Source organism: Leptodactylus fuscus, chromosome 4 (assembly GCF_031893055.1).
Source record: "Leptodactylus fuscus isolate aLepFus1 chromosome 4, aLepFus1.hap2, whole genome shotgun sequence".
NCBI classification, from domain to species: Eukaryota; Metazoa; Chordata; class Amphibia; order Anura; family Leptodactylidae; genus Leptodactylus; species Leptodactylus fuscus.
The window spans coordinates 140,392,369-140,408,916 of record NC_134268.1 but is presented as its reverse complement, the minus strand read 5'-3'; the positions used below and the strand labels follow the sequence as shown (position 1 = coordinate 140,408,916).

Sequence of the window (16,548 nt, the reverse complement as noted above, 5' to 3'; positions counted from 1 at the left end):
CGCTGATTCTTTACTGTAGTCTGTAGTCGTGAGAAAGCGCTAAGTGCGCAAAACGGCTGTTGCCTGTTCTTTTGTCCAGCTGTCATCAATTTCTCCCTAAGTTTTTATGATTTCTTTGAATAAAGGTCTCATTTTTAAATAATCTTCAGCCTTGGTGAGGCCCCCACTTTTCTTCTTTTACCATGTGAACGTTTACATTACATGTGAAAAAAATAGCAGATAAGAACAACGCCAGAGGATCCCCATTGACTGTAGGGGGGTCCATCACGTGTCTGGCTTTTTATAACTGTAATCACCTGATGAAAACATCAGCTTTGCAGCACTTTTTCGTCTGGTGATTTCTGACAGACACTCCAAACGGAGACTCCGCACGGATGTGAACATAACCTGATAGTTTCATCTTTCACCAGCAATAATTGGAATAGTCTACAATAGATAGCTAGTTGTCTCTATACTGTTTGTCATTTTATTAGAAAAAGAACAGTCTTTCCAACTATCACAAAGTAAGGCAAGAAGTTTCAGAAAGACATAAAAATCGAAAACTGTCCAAGTTTTTAGCTTTCAGCTACTTCTTATCATCTAACAGCTTTTTAAGGTCTATTGCTACGCTGGCATTCTTTCCAGAGCATCATACCATCTCTAAAGACAGTTCAATGAAGTGAAGATGTTGAACATGTCTTGAATCTGAAATAATGTTCTTTTACAAAGTATTATCCTTCAGTTATATTTCCACTAAAAGTGAAAGTTCAGGATAACAATTGTTATATGAGCTGTGAGATAGTAGAGAACTCTGGAGCTTCAGTATATTTTAAAGTTAACCTGTCAGGTCAATTTGTGACACTAAACAACCCACAGATCCTTATAGACGGGAGGTTTAGTGTCCCAAATCGCCCTGTTTTAAAACCAACCATGCCTGCAATTATAAACCTTTATACTTACCTAGAGATGAGTCTGTTGAGTCTCAACCGACTCATCCCCTGGTTCTCCTGGCAATTGTGTGGTTCTTCAGTGAACCTGAGGATGTACACCCGCAGGTGCTGGAGGTACAGGGCATGTGCACTGAAATGGTGGGTCAAAGCACAATGAGGTACTCCTATGGCTTCAGTGAAGAACCGTTCCTGCTTGGGGAGTACAGCAGCAGGGTAAGTATAAAACTTTTTATTTTTATTGCGGACATGAATGACATAATTACAGGGTGATTTGGGACACTAAACCCCAGTCCATAAAGAAAAAAAGTCAACACCACCTGATGTGAAACAACTAAAAATACACTCTTGTTTGGTGAAAGGCTTTGTCACGGAATCTGCTGATAATTCTGTGAGCTTGTATAAGCTCTTCACTTTATCTGTCATGTTACTTTTCACCTTAAGCTCTGAAGGATACAGGGTAGTTTGTATATTAATGCTTGGTGACTTGTTTCATATTTTCCCTCCCCATCATCCAAAATGTACAACATTTTTATTTTTCTGTTGACAGAGCTATTCTTTGCGTCACAACTTGTACTTTCATTTGCCACACATTTCATTGCCACTCCTAATGACTCCTTATATAAATGACGCTCCCTTCTATTCATAATGGCCCCTTATTGAAATGATACCCACTTATGTTTGTAATGTGTTCTAATGAGCCCTTATTTAACTGTTCCTCTTCTTTATAGTCATAATGCCCCATAATTACCTTTTATATAAATGACCTCGCTTATACTATTAAAAGGCCCACAGGTGCACTGTAAAAAAATAAATAAAAATTGTACTAAAACTGTTTGCAATCATTCCTTGATGGACTGGGACAGAGCCGACCCACCACCTCCTCTTTGAGAGCCATGCTGTATGCACTATGACCATGTACAGGACGTCTGTGTCTCAACATAGGAGATGCAATGCTATGACATCATCACGCCCGCCTGTGCAGAGAAGCAGACCTCTTGTCTATGATCTTGGCATCTTGTAAAACAGCAAGGCTGAAGTGATTTGTGGTTTAAAAGATAAGAGAGCAGCTGGATGCCTTTTAACCTAATGGGTGTCCTGGAGACAGCAGTATTGCATGTATTAACCACTTCAGTACAGAGCCAATTTCTGGTCCAGGATCAGACGCATTTTGAGATTTTTTTTGTACGTTCGGTTTTGAGGGCTATAACATTTTTATCATTTGGGTTATTCAACTAATTTCTTCATCTTTTTTCGGTGACACATAGGGTTTTAGTTTTATGTTGTTTTTGTTTTTGCATGTTCTTTTATTTATTTTATATCCAGGGAATATAAACAAAATAGGAGGGAAAACATGTCTGTTTTTCACTTTTCTCTTCTTTTTTTTATCTAATAGCACAAAGTGGCAAACTTTTGACATGCCCCCTCCCCCCCCCTACCGATGCGCATTTCTGCGCACACTATAATACCCCATATTGGCCCCTGCACACAGTACTATGTCCCATAGTGGCCCCAGTACACAGTATTATGTCCCATACTGGCCCCAGTACACAGTATTATGTCCTATAGTGGCCCCAGTACACAGTATTATGTGCCATTGTTGCCCCTGCACAGAGTATTATGTCTCCATACTGGCCCCTGCACACAGTATTATGTCCCCATACTGGCCCCAGTACACAGTATTATGTCCCATAGTGGCCCCAGTACACAGGATTATGTCCCCATACTAGCCCCAGTACACAGTATTATGTCCCATTGTTGCCCCTGCACACAGTATTATGTCCCCATACTGGCCCCAGTACACAGTATTATGTCCCATTGTGGACACACATGAACAATTATTATACTCTGGGGTCTTTTCAGACCCCAGAGTATAATAATCGAAGACCCAGAGGGATATAAACATAACAAAATACTGTTACTTACCTATCTCCAGACTCCCCTGCATTCTCCGTCGCTGTCGGCCATCTTCCGGGGCGTCATGTGACTGGGGCCCTGTGTCGCGGGTCATATGATGTCACGCAAGTAGGCTGAAGCCTGCCAAGAGAGGTAAGTAACACAGTTTTTTTTAGATTATCTTACCTCTCTCAGGCCTCAGATTGTTATACTCGGGGGTCCAAAAAGACCCCCGAGTATAAGGGAGCATTCACACGGAGTTACGTGCCGCGAGATTTGGCACGTGTACGCCGCGTGACCCTTTGCGTGCCGTACACGCTCCCATTCATTTCAATGGGAGCGGGGAGCGTATGCGCCGCGATAGTTTGCGGCCGTGCATTTATTCACGGCCGCAAACTAGCGCGGCGCATACGCTCCCCGCTCCCATTGAAATGAATGGGAGCGTGTACGGCACGCAAAGGGTCACGCGGCGTACACGTGCCAAATCTCGCGGGACATTACGCCGTGTGAATGCTCCCTAATAGTGCTTGTGGGGCCCGCTCCATCAGTTACCGATCCCAGCTCCTGCTAGGATCGGTAAGTATATAGGGCCCATTACCGGCTGGTAACGGTAGTTACGCCACTGGCTAAAGGAATATTTGGGACAAATTGAAAAAGTTAAAAAACTTTCTAAATTCTGTTTTTTTCAGGAGTGTAGTTTAGAGAATGAGGTATTTCTAGTTCCTTGAAAAACGGATGATTTTTATTTTTTTTTTTAATGTAGATTGTTATGTACATTTTTTTTCCTATCAGTATGTCTTTGTAGAATGGGAGGAAATCCGCACTAACACTGGGAGAACATACAAACTCCTTGCAGATGTTGTTCCTGGCGGGATTTGAGCCCAGGACTCCAGCACTGCAAGGCTGCAGTGCTAACCACTGAGCCACTGTGTTGCCCCATGAAAAATGGGTTTTGGAAATATTCTTGAAAATTTGGAAAATTGTTTGACATGTAAGCCTTATAATATCTGGAAAAAAAAAGAAATGGTGATTAACGTTTTATTGCAACATAAAGCAGAGATATGGTAAATTATATTTATAAAGTAATTTGGGTAGTATGACTTTCTATAAAAAATGCAATTTCAGATATTGAAAACTGCTGTTTTTCTAAATTTTCACCATATTTCCATTTTTTTTGTAATTAAAGACAAAACTTATCGACCAAAGTACAAAGTGTCACAAAAATCAGATTTAGAATCACTTTAAGTTAAAATGTCTCAAAGTTATTACCACTTAGGACCTGTTCTCACAAAGTAACGCGCGGCTCATTCTGACACGTAAACACATGTCAGAGCGCTTCAAAACAGAATCCCATGGACTTCAATAGTGCCATCTTGCACGTGCTACACATTGAAATCAATGGGTTAAAAAGCCTCCCATTGATTTCAATGTGTAGCGTGCATAAGACGGCACCCATTGAAGTAAATGGGATTCTGTTTTGAAGCGTTCGCTCTGACACTTGTTTACATGTCAGAATAAGCATCGCATTACTTCGTGAGAACGGGCCCTTAAAGTGACACGTCAGATTTGATTTTGGCCAAAACCTCACATAGCGAACAGCCAAAAAACAATGTGGAAACGTCAGTGTTTATATAGTTATAATCAACTTGCTGCAATTTACAAAAACGCAACGATTTTTGAAATCACAGCATTTCCATTGAGGATATTTTTCTGCAATATGTGGATGGGACTAGCCAGAATCCCATCCACTTTCCATCCATCCTTATGCTGTGTCCTTGAGGGGTTAAGCGCTCTAATGTGAGAAGGCAGTGTCAGATAGGAGGCTTTCAGAGCTCCAATCAGAGGTAGACAGTGTTAGAGCTCAGAATCACACCCCTTACCTGCTCCTGCCTGACACCGCCATCCTGACAGTACAGAACCAAATAGCCTATCACACCAAAACTAACAGTATTGATTACTTGGGAACGGTGGGGGCTACAGAAAAGAATTCCAACTGTGCTGAAATCAGTAAAGGCTGGACTTGTTGGAGGTGGTGAAAGATCCTCTTTAAGCTTATACAAGGTTCATCACAATACTGGAAAGTCAAATAAAAAGAAAAAAAAAAAAAGAAAAACATCTCTGGGATTTAATGTAACCAGTGACCAGATTAACGATAAAGAATCAGAACTGGTTGTATCTCAGGTATACAATATAAGACATACAATATAAAACCAGCTTTAAATGTAACAGTGCACCCAGAAGCAGGAGAAAACAATGTAACTGTAGCTCAGATGGTTAGTGTATATTTACATAGTTCTCTTCCCATTGGATACTGAAGATAATTTATAGCAGGTTGCAATTGGCACATTTATCTACCCGCAGATAGGCTCCATTGTGGAGCGCCACCTATTCACAGATGCTAAGAACTTGAATTGCTGGAGGTGGTGAAAGGTTCTTTTTAACAACAGAATGTGTCAATAAATCGTCAGAATTCTCAACATGTAAACATGGCCATAATCAGTAAAAACTTCCAAGGTATTATGAGTCAGGTACGAAAAAACAATAATGGATTCTATGCAAGGTTTTTACTAAACCATACTGTTTATTCCTTTATAGTTGTTTTGATGAGTAGCAAAACAAGTATTTACTATACTTAATAAGAATGGTTTCCTTAAATAGAAGATAAACTAGACAAACGTTACTGAATATTTTCTTATTCCCAGAACAGTTACAATGCCACTGTGTGTAATAAAATAGTCAAACAAACAAGAATCCTTATTAGAACCTAATGGAAAGAATGAGTTTACATTTCCAGCACAGTAAAACCTATTAAAATGATTCACTTCTATCATTAAAGTAAGAGAAAGTGTTAAACTGTTTTACTACAGTGAATTACTGGAGAAACACAAAGAGGGAACTTGATAGTTCATTCTGTTGGTGGACGCTAAGAGATGGTGACCAATTGAGTATCCTGCAGTTCATCTAAGGCCAAGACAAATTACATTTCACCATTGAACTCGACAGATGGGAAGAAGTACTGGTGAGAAGTCCATGGTGCATTCCTAAATGGAACCAAAACGTGTGCCTATAATAAATATATGTAATATACATACTACTTCTCCATAACCATATGTACATTACAGCCAATATTTGCTGTTATCTAAATGGGACTTAAATAATACTCTATAGAGATTCCAGACACGGATATCAACCTTCAGGAGTTTAGAGTCTGTTCTCCTTTTAGTACAGGTGATGGTTAGTCCCTTACACCAACATGTACTATTGATGCATGAGATTTTCAGTGTTTGGGGCTAGCAGAGATATTGTCATGAAGGAAAGAACACCAGCTAAGACCAAATGTTTTTATTGTTTGTGACTTACACTGTTGGTAGAACCTAGGTTAATGGATTGCTAATGGGTTAAAAAAAATTAAGTGATTATACTCACTCCATAGATCCCCTGCTGCTGCCATTTCAATGGTTTCTGTGTGCCCACTGAACTCCACTTCCTGTTCCAATCCCAACTCTGCAGGAAATGGCTGGGAATGCAATCGCTGGCTGCAACAGTGACCCATCTCCGTGATTGGCCAAGTCATTTCCTGCTGTGTCAAAACAGGAGCAGAAGTAAAGCACAGTGGGATCCCAGGTAACATAGCAGCACCAGGAAATCTCTAAGATGAGTCTAAACATTTTAATTTTTTTCTTAGCCCATTTGTAGTAGACTGACACCTTTTTGCAGAGTTGAAGGTCTGGAGTGGTCCGTCTGTCAAAAGAAGTAGAAATGGCAGCAGCAGGGGATCTATGAAGTGATCCCATTAATTTAACCATATGTAAATTTGTAGACAGTTAAAAGTTAAACAAATGCCAAACCATAGAAAGTTCCCACATTTATGGTTGTTTATGGAACAAATGCAGACCAGTTTCCTCATTTTGAATTCCCGTAAGTTATACATTTTATATGCTTTTTATCTCATTCTCACTTGTCACAATGACTCACAAGGGTTCTGAAATGACCTGCATAGGGCTGGCCCACTGGCGGTTTAGAAGATTCTCTGCTGGGCACAGACAGGGCTGGTGCCAAAACACATCACTGATGGAAACGATCCCAGACTCTTGGCAACATGTGACGTGTGTACATACCACTGGGTCCCTTTCCAATAGAAGTCTGATCAGGGTAAATGAGCTAAAATTCTTTGAAACTGAGTTCACCTGAAGCGGCTTTAGGCTTCCAGAGCATATAATAATGTGTGTGTGTGTGTGTGGGGGGGGGGGGGTCTTTTGAGACATTTTATACTTTTGGGTCACTGTGGAGCATTATACTGTGGGGCCTACTGTGGAGTAATATACTGGAGAGCCTCTGCAGAGTATATTATACTGTGTAGAGTCACTGTGGAACATTATACTGTGGGGGAGAGCTCTTAGGAGTATTTTATACCATATGGGGCCACTATAAAGAATTATATACCATGTGGAGCATTATATGGTGGGGGGTGAGAAGCTTTATACTATGCAGGGAACACTGTGGAACATTAGTTTTATACTGTATGAGGGCCACAGGACAGGAAACTGTAAGTACATTGGAGAGAAGGGGAGACCACAAATCTTGCCAGCATGGAGCCCCAAAATACAGTACTGTGCATGAACCAGCCATGGAGCTATTGGGTACAGTACTATAGGGGATGACAATATAGGAAACATAATGTGCACTTATGCAAGATTTCACAGAAGATGTGATGTAGTCTATTACCAGGAAGCATTTGAGTGGGCCCCCAGAACAAGTTCCTTTGGTAGGCCCTAGGCAGTTCAGTCCAAAACTGGAATTTACCCCTATTTAAAAACCTCTTCTAGCAACCAGAGTCACAGTGGAAATTGCCTTATTTTCTTAGTGATTTATATCGATGTCTGTCAGCCAAACAAATTTGCTGCCAAAAACAATATGTAAACTCTGCTAAATTTTCTGCCTATTATATTAAAATTCCCATATTATTTACATTGAGTATAATACTTTCTTTACATAGATTGTACATTATGACCACATGTTTTACAAAGTGTTTCATGGATGATACAAAAAAAACAACCTATTTGCACAGTCAGTATACAGATGTTGTTTTTATATTCCCTGCTGGTATTTGTCATTACTTGGCTCGAATAACAGGAGATGAGCATTTATTTATTTTATTTTTTACAAAATAAAGCCAGAGATTGTATCTTTTGTCATATTATACACGGTGAAACAAATTTCTGTAAATGTGTTCAAGCTAAGGCCTCATAGACACCACAAAGCTGTGTGCATATAATTACAAGTACATCAGCTGTGGAATCTCACAGGATCTGTATGCCGCCATGAGATGCCGGTTGAGTTGCCATATCCTATCCTGGAAGCAATATATCTAGCACAAAGTAACAGCATAATGTGACATGCACTCAAGCATACATCAATTTTTTATGGGTTTCATATAACCCATGTGGATCCTTGTATAAAACACCATATTGCAGATCCATTCAGCATTAATCCCTAATACAGTTCCCCAGAATGCGTAAAACTACTGCTCTGAAGTATCTGTAACGTTAGCGTCACACTAGCATTCAAGTTTCTGTACTTCGGGTTTGCTTGTGGTTCTTGCAGGACTTTTCTCTCTGCCTATTTTAAGCAGAATGAGGGACAGAGTCTCCGAACACAAGTGTGATCCTAACGTCACTGGCCACATAATTTAATTAATGTAACAACTGCAGTATAAAGACTACAGATCACATGTAACACTCAGTAGGTTCTGCACTGGTTTGTACAGGTGAATATGAAAAGTAAAATAGAATAGTTATGTATATTTACTTATGTGCATTTCATAATATGACATGAATTGTGACCATGAAATTGATTTTGTACTTTGCTTATGTACCAAGGAGAACACAGCAATGGTTTTCTAAATTCAGTCACTTAATAACTAGCTCATAAGCACCTTGTATAACTTTCTCAATGTTCATTTTAGTTGCGGGTTCCCTATATATTTAATAGGAGTAGAAAATACACAGCAAAAACGCAATGGAAAATGCTGCCTTTCACTACGTAGGGTCTTAGCCTTAAAGGGATTGTCTCATTAAACAACCCCTATAATACTCTATACATTTGTACCAATGCTGATCAAGACAATATCTACTTTGCCTACTGACAGAATCTGCTGACATTCTGCCAACAATGTGAATGTTTTTTTTTTTTGTATACCTTATTTACATGCTGTGGATAATGTCTCATGGAATAATGAAAGATTATACATTTTAAAATACAGAACATATCCAATATTCCCACAGATTCTACGCTAAAAGAGAGAGTGAATTAGCTCCATAAAGTCACAATCTGGCTAATTCATGCACTAACATGGCGGACAATCCATGATAGGAAACCAAATTGTTCTACACAATCACAGTGGACTTAAAGGGGTTGTGCAGGATAATATTCTATTTTGATTTTAGGCTGGGGAAGGTGGAAAAAATGAAAACCCTTCTAGGTGAAATCCCCATGTGACAATCAGCGGCCTCAGGGAAGGACATGGGACATCACTTCCTGTGACATCTTGTGTCCTTTCCTTAAGCTGCTGAGGCCGATGATTGACATCAGTGGTCATGTGGCCTCAGCGGCCTAACTAAAGGGGTATGGAACATCACAGCCAGGAAGGATTTCTAGCAAAAGAGGACAGCGCAGCAACAGGACCGCACTGTGCTGTTAGGCATCCGGGTTAGGTGAGTATGGTTTTTGGGGTTTTTTACCTACTCTGGTCTAAGTTTGAAAAAAAATTACTCCTGGCAACCTCTTTAACTAGTGATAGTGTGTGAACACAACCTAAGGTCTGTAAGCTCTGAGTTTTCTGAAGGGGCTTTGAAAAGTATAAAATGATTTCATGTTTTTAAGCTGTTAAACAGTAATAAGGAGTTAACACATGTCTTTCCACAATTCTACTATTTCTAATTGCTGTATTCTCCATGTACAATATTTTCTTCATGTTACATACGCTGTGTTAATCTGCATTACTAACATTTACTTCTGGTGACTTTAACATGCAGGTGAGAAGCGCCTAATTCGATGCAACAGTGTTTCATCCGAGGAAGTTTTGACAACTGATGATGCTGGATCTGTAAATAGTTACACAGAGGATTCCGGCATTGTGAGTTCCCCATCGGATAGCACCTCTCTGGATCTGCAAAATTATAGCAGTAAACGAAAAGAGAAAGCTGAGATCCAAGTGGATGAATATAAAGCTACAGACAATAATATGCAGCCTGCCAGAGCTCAATCTTTTAATAGCGAGAACTTGTGGAGCCAAAATACAAGGTATGTATAATATTCATTATATATGTCTCATGGTCAAAAAAAGGGATTTTTGTGCATTTTAACAATTTGCTAAAGAAAAAGTCACCTAGGCTAAGGCTCAATGTAGCAAAATTCATCTAAAAAAAAAAAAAACTGTGTGAAAAAAATGCATTGAAAACGAGTTTTTGCAGAATTTTTCTGTACATTTTAACCCCTTAACAAAAATCTTTTCTAAACAAATTTTTTTTCTAAAAGTCGCCATATTCTGACACCCGTAAATTTTTTATACTTCAGTGTACGGAGATGTATAGGGTGTCTTTTTTTGCGGGGTCAGGTGTTCTTTTTAGTTATATAATTTTGGGGAATTGCTTTTGCTTTGATCATTTTTTTATTCAAATTTTTATCAGAGACAAAACAGTGAAAAAATGGCGGTTTGGCACTTTTGACTTTTCTTCCTGCTGTGACGTTTACTGTATGGGAAAAATATTTTAATGGATTTGTAGAGCGGGCATTTTCGGACACAGGGGTACCTCATGTGTATGTGTTTCACAGTATTTAAGTACTTTTATATGTGTTCTAGGGAAAGGGGGTGATTTAGAATTTTTTTATACTTTTTAATTTTTTTAATATTTTTTTTTTTTTACTTTTTTTGGCATTTATTCGACCCCTTAGGGGTCTGATCAATAATGCAATACATTACAATGCAAATGCATAGAGCAGCCTGCAAAAAAAATCACTGCAGGCAGGCCTGGTAGCCTTTACATGCCAACGTGACATCGGCCCTGGCTTGCTCCAGGTACCGGAGATTACCGGCAAAATGGCGGCGTCCACTAGTGGAAAAAAGCTAGCAGAACCCATTGAAATCAAAGGGAGGCTTTTTTTCCACGTGGAAAATTTCACACCAAATTCCTCACCATGCATTTTCGGTCCCTGGAGCTATGTGATCTTCCTCCTTTGTAGATCTATGCAGCAGGCATCACTAGCAGCTTATTTTTAGCAGGTGTAGTGCATATAACTATTTTGTTAAACTTTTAGTAAACAAATCTATTTGCATTTTTATATAAAACATACATTTTAAATCAAAATTGCATTTAGGCACCATTTAGGGGGCCCGAAAAAAAAGGTCATTTATTATGTGATGGGCTATACTGTGTAGGGGGTGAAATAAGGTGATTTTTTTAATCTGCCAATGTGGGGACGTGCCCTAATTAGGATGGCCTCATCACTCAATCAAAGATAGCTGTCTTGGATATTCTTTTTTGGGGAGGGTGGGGGCTCTTTGTAGTTTGCCCTGCCTTGTGGGATAGGCAAAACATAAAAAAAAAGTGTAAAAAAAAAAAAGGGAAAAGAATGTACAAAAACAAATAAATAATCCAAAGTAAAACAAGTGAAGCAAACAATTATACTCGGTATCCCTGTGTGCAAATAAGCACACACTGTCCAAAACATAACTTATTTTTTACCCTATATGGTGCATGCCATAGAAAAATATATACTACAATGCCCAAATTAATACGAGTTGGACAAATTACCTCCCCAAAAATATCAATAAATGTTATCATACCAAATATTGGTACCAATAGAATCTACAACTTGTTGGGCCACAATAGAGTCCTTGCAGCTCTGCCAATAAAAACTGTTAAAATAAAGCTATAGATGTCAGACTATATGGTGATCCCTGGCATAGTTACATAGTAGATGAGGTTGGATGAAGACATCAGTCCATCAAGTCCAACCTGTAAACTTACAGTCCCCTATAGTGTTGATCCAGACAAATTTTCTCATTTCAAAAAATGGTGTTTTATTTAGTAAACGTAATAAAAAATAATTATAACAATATAAATCTGATGTTTCTGTATTCGTAATGGCCTGTCACATAAAGAGGAAGTGTTAGGGGGGAGATCATATGAAAATATGAAAAAGTCACCAAATATCTTTTTTATTATTAAATAAAAACCATGTTCATTTCTATTTTTGAATGGGCTATTTCAGTGTGAAATATATAAACTTTATTCAGGTCAAAAAAGCCATCTGAAATAAGTGAGCATATATGTTACATAATATCAATACAGTGCAATAGCTGAGATGTCAGAACTCAGTGTAGGTGTGGTAGTGGTAATGTATAGGCATGTATGGCAAGTAAGGCCAATGCCCCAAGTAATGAGGCACAGCCAAAAAGTGCTACTGGAAAAAAGGCAGCGGAAATGCATTGTGGTTTCTCCTGCAGCACTTTTCTCAGAAAGTCTTCAGAGTTTCTGCGGACATTCTGCTTCTATTACCTATATGGAAACCACCAGCATTTTCATAGATATAATTGACATGCTGCGATTTGTGAAAACTCAAGCGATTTTTCAAATCGTGGCATTTCCACTGCGGATTATTCTCTGTAGTGTGTGGAAGGGAATTAGTCAGAATCACATCCACTTTGCTGGCACTGTAAAATGCTGTGTTTTCGCAACATGGGGCCCCGGCCTGGTTATGTTTCACTCAGTGTACATAAAATATTTAATTAGGAATTGACATGAAACACAAAGTTTATAAGATACTTTAATGTACTGTTCGTCTCAGGCAATAACTTCATCATGACGAACTGTATTTTGAAGAGCAGAACTGACCGATTAGTTGTTTCCTGCCCAGATAGAGAATGTTCTCCTGACATAACACATTTACTAGTTGTACACTGTAGAAATCGGTACATACACTCCTTGTCCTAGTGAAGCCTTCGTCTGGAACATAATTCTCTCTGACTGTCCAGTTTCTGGCAGTCAATAACGTAAATGTAAAAAAAGAACTACAGAATGAAAGAGAACATCATATCTTAAGAACTTGAACAACATGCTCTTGATCCTGACCTGCAGCTCCATAAATCAGATGATTATATTTCGTTTTCTTTTTGTATTTCTTCTACTTTTGAACCACGGACAGCACCGCACCCTTAAATATGCAGGCAGGGCTGCTGTACGTAACTGGCCATGGATGTGGAAATAAATCTGGATTATTTTATTTCAATCATACTTTGAAAACATTTTTTTTTAAATTAAGATTTTTCCTCATTCTTTTCTGTTCCCTATGAGCAACTGAAAGATAAAAACTTACATCAAACTCACGTTTCAGAGCTAAATAGTGATACCATATGACTTTCGTATATATATATATTATCATATGCTGTTCTCACAGCACTGTCATCATGCCAGGCCCAATAATGTACCCCTTATCAGCAGGGTGCTCCCCACCGGCTGCTTCTTCTATGCTCAACTGCTCCTTTGCTTCTCTTCACCGGATATTCATGCCAAAATTTATTAAAATCTAAAACATAAAATTTGGGACCATAACTGGAAATGATATGGCCCAAAATAAAATGAGATGGAGTTCATTATCTAATGGCAGGAAACTGACATAAAGTAACCACTGTGGTAAACACTGTGAGGTGTGAGCTCCCCTGTGCTCAGGGCTTGAAGTTCTGCAGCTTGGATCACTAGGTCCTTCTTCTAAATGTCCCCTGATGAGCACTTATGCGAAATGTGTTGGGAGGAGACATGAATAGGACTTTAGGGTCAGTTTTAGGACTACCCTTGTTAGGCTGGGAGCTATCTTTGGGGTGACAGGGTGTTTCAGTACTGTTCTCCTGTACCCAGTGTGTTTCCCTTGCTGCTGATAAGCTGAGTGACCCTAGTGTGTGATGCTACATTACCAATTGGAAATGGTAAGAATGTTCCATTATTTTTTGTTGATTATGGGGTTGTTTTTTATTGAGACGCAATAAATGTTATGTTTTATCTATTGTATATTATATTAGTCATATAGCCATCGCAGCATGGTTCATCTGGCATTTCTGCCAGTGTGTACTGTGTGGGTGCCATCTTTGATGCGGATGGTGCTGAGGAAGATGGCTGCCAGCTTCTTGCATTTTGCATCGTGGAGCAGGAGGAAGACTCTTCCCAGAGCACTCTGCCCGTTTTAGGTAGCAGGTGAGCAGGCTAGGGACTGCAATGTCGGAAGACAATCAGTAGAAGTTGGAGCAGACTGCGGAGGAGCCAGAGGAGGTGAGTTGCCAATGCAGGGTGGGGAGGTAGCTGCATCACTGCTGGCTAAACTGCGGGAGTGCCTGAGCTGGGGTAGAGGAACCACTATGACCTTCATGGCTTTGGTCTTGCCCAGTGGATCATTCTCAGAAACACCCGTTTGCAGAGGTCCGGTCAGGAGCTTTCTTCAAGCACAGCCGGCCTCGGGCATGTCAGGCCATGTTCCTTAGTGTAGTAATATTTTTAACATCATTGGTATACTGCCAACTGTGTGAAGGTCAACAATGGACACCAGGTTTCTAGATACAAAGCCCTGTTCTAGTTTTCCCTGCTTGCCAGTTCCTCCACTAAAAAATCAGGTGAACTTTATTTTTTCACAGATTGTTAGAGGGAAGTTCAGGATCTTGACACTCGAGGAAAATTAGGAGCTTAGCTTTCTGCATGAGTTACAATAAATGTAAGATTTCTTTTTTTTAAGTCAGTTTTAAGTTTTAATTTGTCAAATACAGAGATTAACTGTTATTTTACTATGCTGCGATGCCAATATTGTAAAAACTCTGATCTGCTTTTAAAATGAAGCCATAGAATTATTACACTCCTTATTGCTATATCCTGCCGCAAAGAAATGAGTTGCTGTTGAATACATGATACCACAATCTTTATACACATTCACTTATGAAGTAACTCTTCTAAGGAAAAGTTTTATCAAACACTGTAGCAGACCATAATCATTGGCGTGGTGCCAATTTTGGCTCTAACCCAAGCTACGCACTAGTAAACAGAGACTATGATCTGCTCCTGCAAGATTACTAATCTAGGTACTAGTTGTGCTGAAATGTCTTAATATGCTGGGCAAAAATCTTCATTTCACTCTCATTTAAATAATAACAAGATGAGCACCTGCAAATTACCTGCATCTAGAGATGAGCGAATAGTATTCGAAACTGCAATTTCAAATACCTCGCTCCATAGGAATGAATGGGAGCGGCCACGTGCCAGCCGGCGCTTAACTCCTTGCAATTCGCCCGCTCCCATTCATTGCTATGGGAGCGAGGTATTCGAAACTAGAGTTTCGAATAGTGTTTGCTCATCTCTACCTGCATCCTGTCATACATAGGAGTTCAGATGAACTTGTCAGTAAAGGGTACTACATAAAGGATCTATGTATTAGAAACCTATTTGAAACATGAATGTCCAACTTATGGTGGCTATAGGAAGCAAGTTGAAGGAATTAAGTCCTATTGTTTCAGGTGTATAAATTCAAGCACCTACAATAACCACATAAACTGCCTTTACAAGTACAAGATGCAAGTGTGGTACTATAATAGGATGCCAAGTAGTGCATGAAATTCCTTCGCTTGAAGATACAATACAATCAACTTTGTCAAAACAGATAAGGGAAACAAAATGCAGAATAAACAGCCAAAAGCAAACTACCACAACCTGTGGCCAGCAAACCAAACCATGTAGGAAGAACTGTACAAATAAAAGATAATGAATAACTCTAAAGAAGTGAAAAGGGGGGGATGACAAAGGAAAGAAGGAGAAGGGGAGAGTGGAAGGGAAAGGGAGAGAGTCAAAGACCATGTAGAGTGCAATACGTATTTCAGGCTGACCACCCAGCACGGAAGGCCTTCACTTTATGGCAGCCAGGATCCCCATGCTATGGATGTACTTCATGAGTGCAATGAGCCCAGAACCAGTGGGAGGGGACGTTTTCCTCCAATGAAGAGCAATTAACTTTTTGGCAGCAGTACATATGAACAAAAATAATTTAGAGGTTTTTTTCACCCAAATGTTTAGGGGGAAGATTAAGTAAGTAAATGAGGAGGTCTAGGGGCACACCTTGTATAAAAAGAGCATCTGTAAGGAGTTTGACCTCCTTCCAAAAGGACATAATAAGTGGGCACGCCCAGAAAACATGGTATAGTGTAGCCACCCCCGCTTGGCAGCATCAGAAATGAGTGGGAATGCTGGGGTTAAGAGAATGAAGCAAAGGCAGAGGTGTGGTACCAATACATGAGTAGGAGATATTGACCATATTATATACTAGAATGATGACAGTGTGCTGAATGCAGCACACTGGGTTCCAGAAATATAATTCCTCCAATATCAGAAGGGCGTTCCTCACAGCCTAGCGCCATCACTGAGGTCCCCACAACAGTTTCTTCCTAGCTTTGCACTGTCATGGGGGGCTTTCCTCACAGCCTAGCGTTGACCCTAGGTTGTAAGGTCCATCCTTCTGACTAACACCACCAATATCTCTGGCAACAGATCGGCAAAGTTGACAGTATTCTGAATCTATTGTACTATCATCCTTTTAGCGATGTATAATACTGACGATCTCCGAGGACATGAAAGTTACTCTTTAGTGACTAAGCTATATTCTTAAAATAGAGTACAAGCAAGGGTTATAAAAAAAT

The 16,548-nt window shown here is 39.5% G+C and overlaps 1 protein-coding gene across 1 annotated transcript in view; it reads left to right on the top strand.

The window, feature by feature from the left end:
• COBL (cordon-bleu WH2 repeat protein) overlaps nt 1-16,548 on the top strand; it is a 241,349-nt gene that overhangs the window by 201,778 nt on the left and 23,023 nt on the right. The window contains exon 11 of the mRNA XM_075271170.1: nt 9,857-10,124. Coding sequence (XP_075127271.1) covers nt 9,857-10,124 — 268 coding nt within the window. The remainder of the gene's footprint in view (nt 1-9,856; nt 10,125-16,548) is intronic.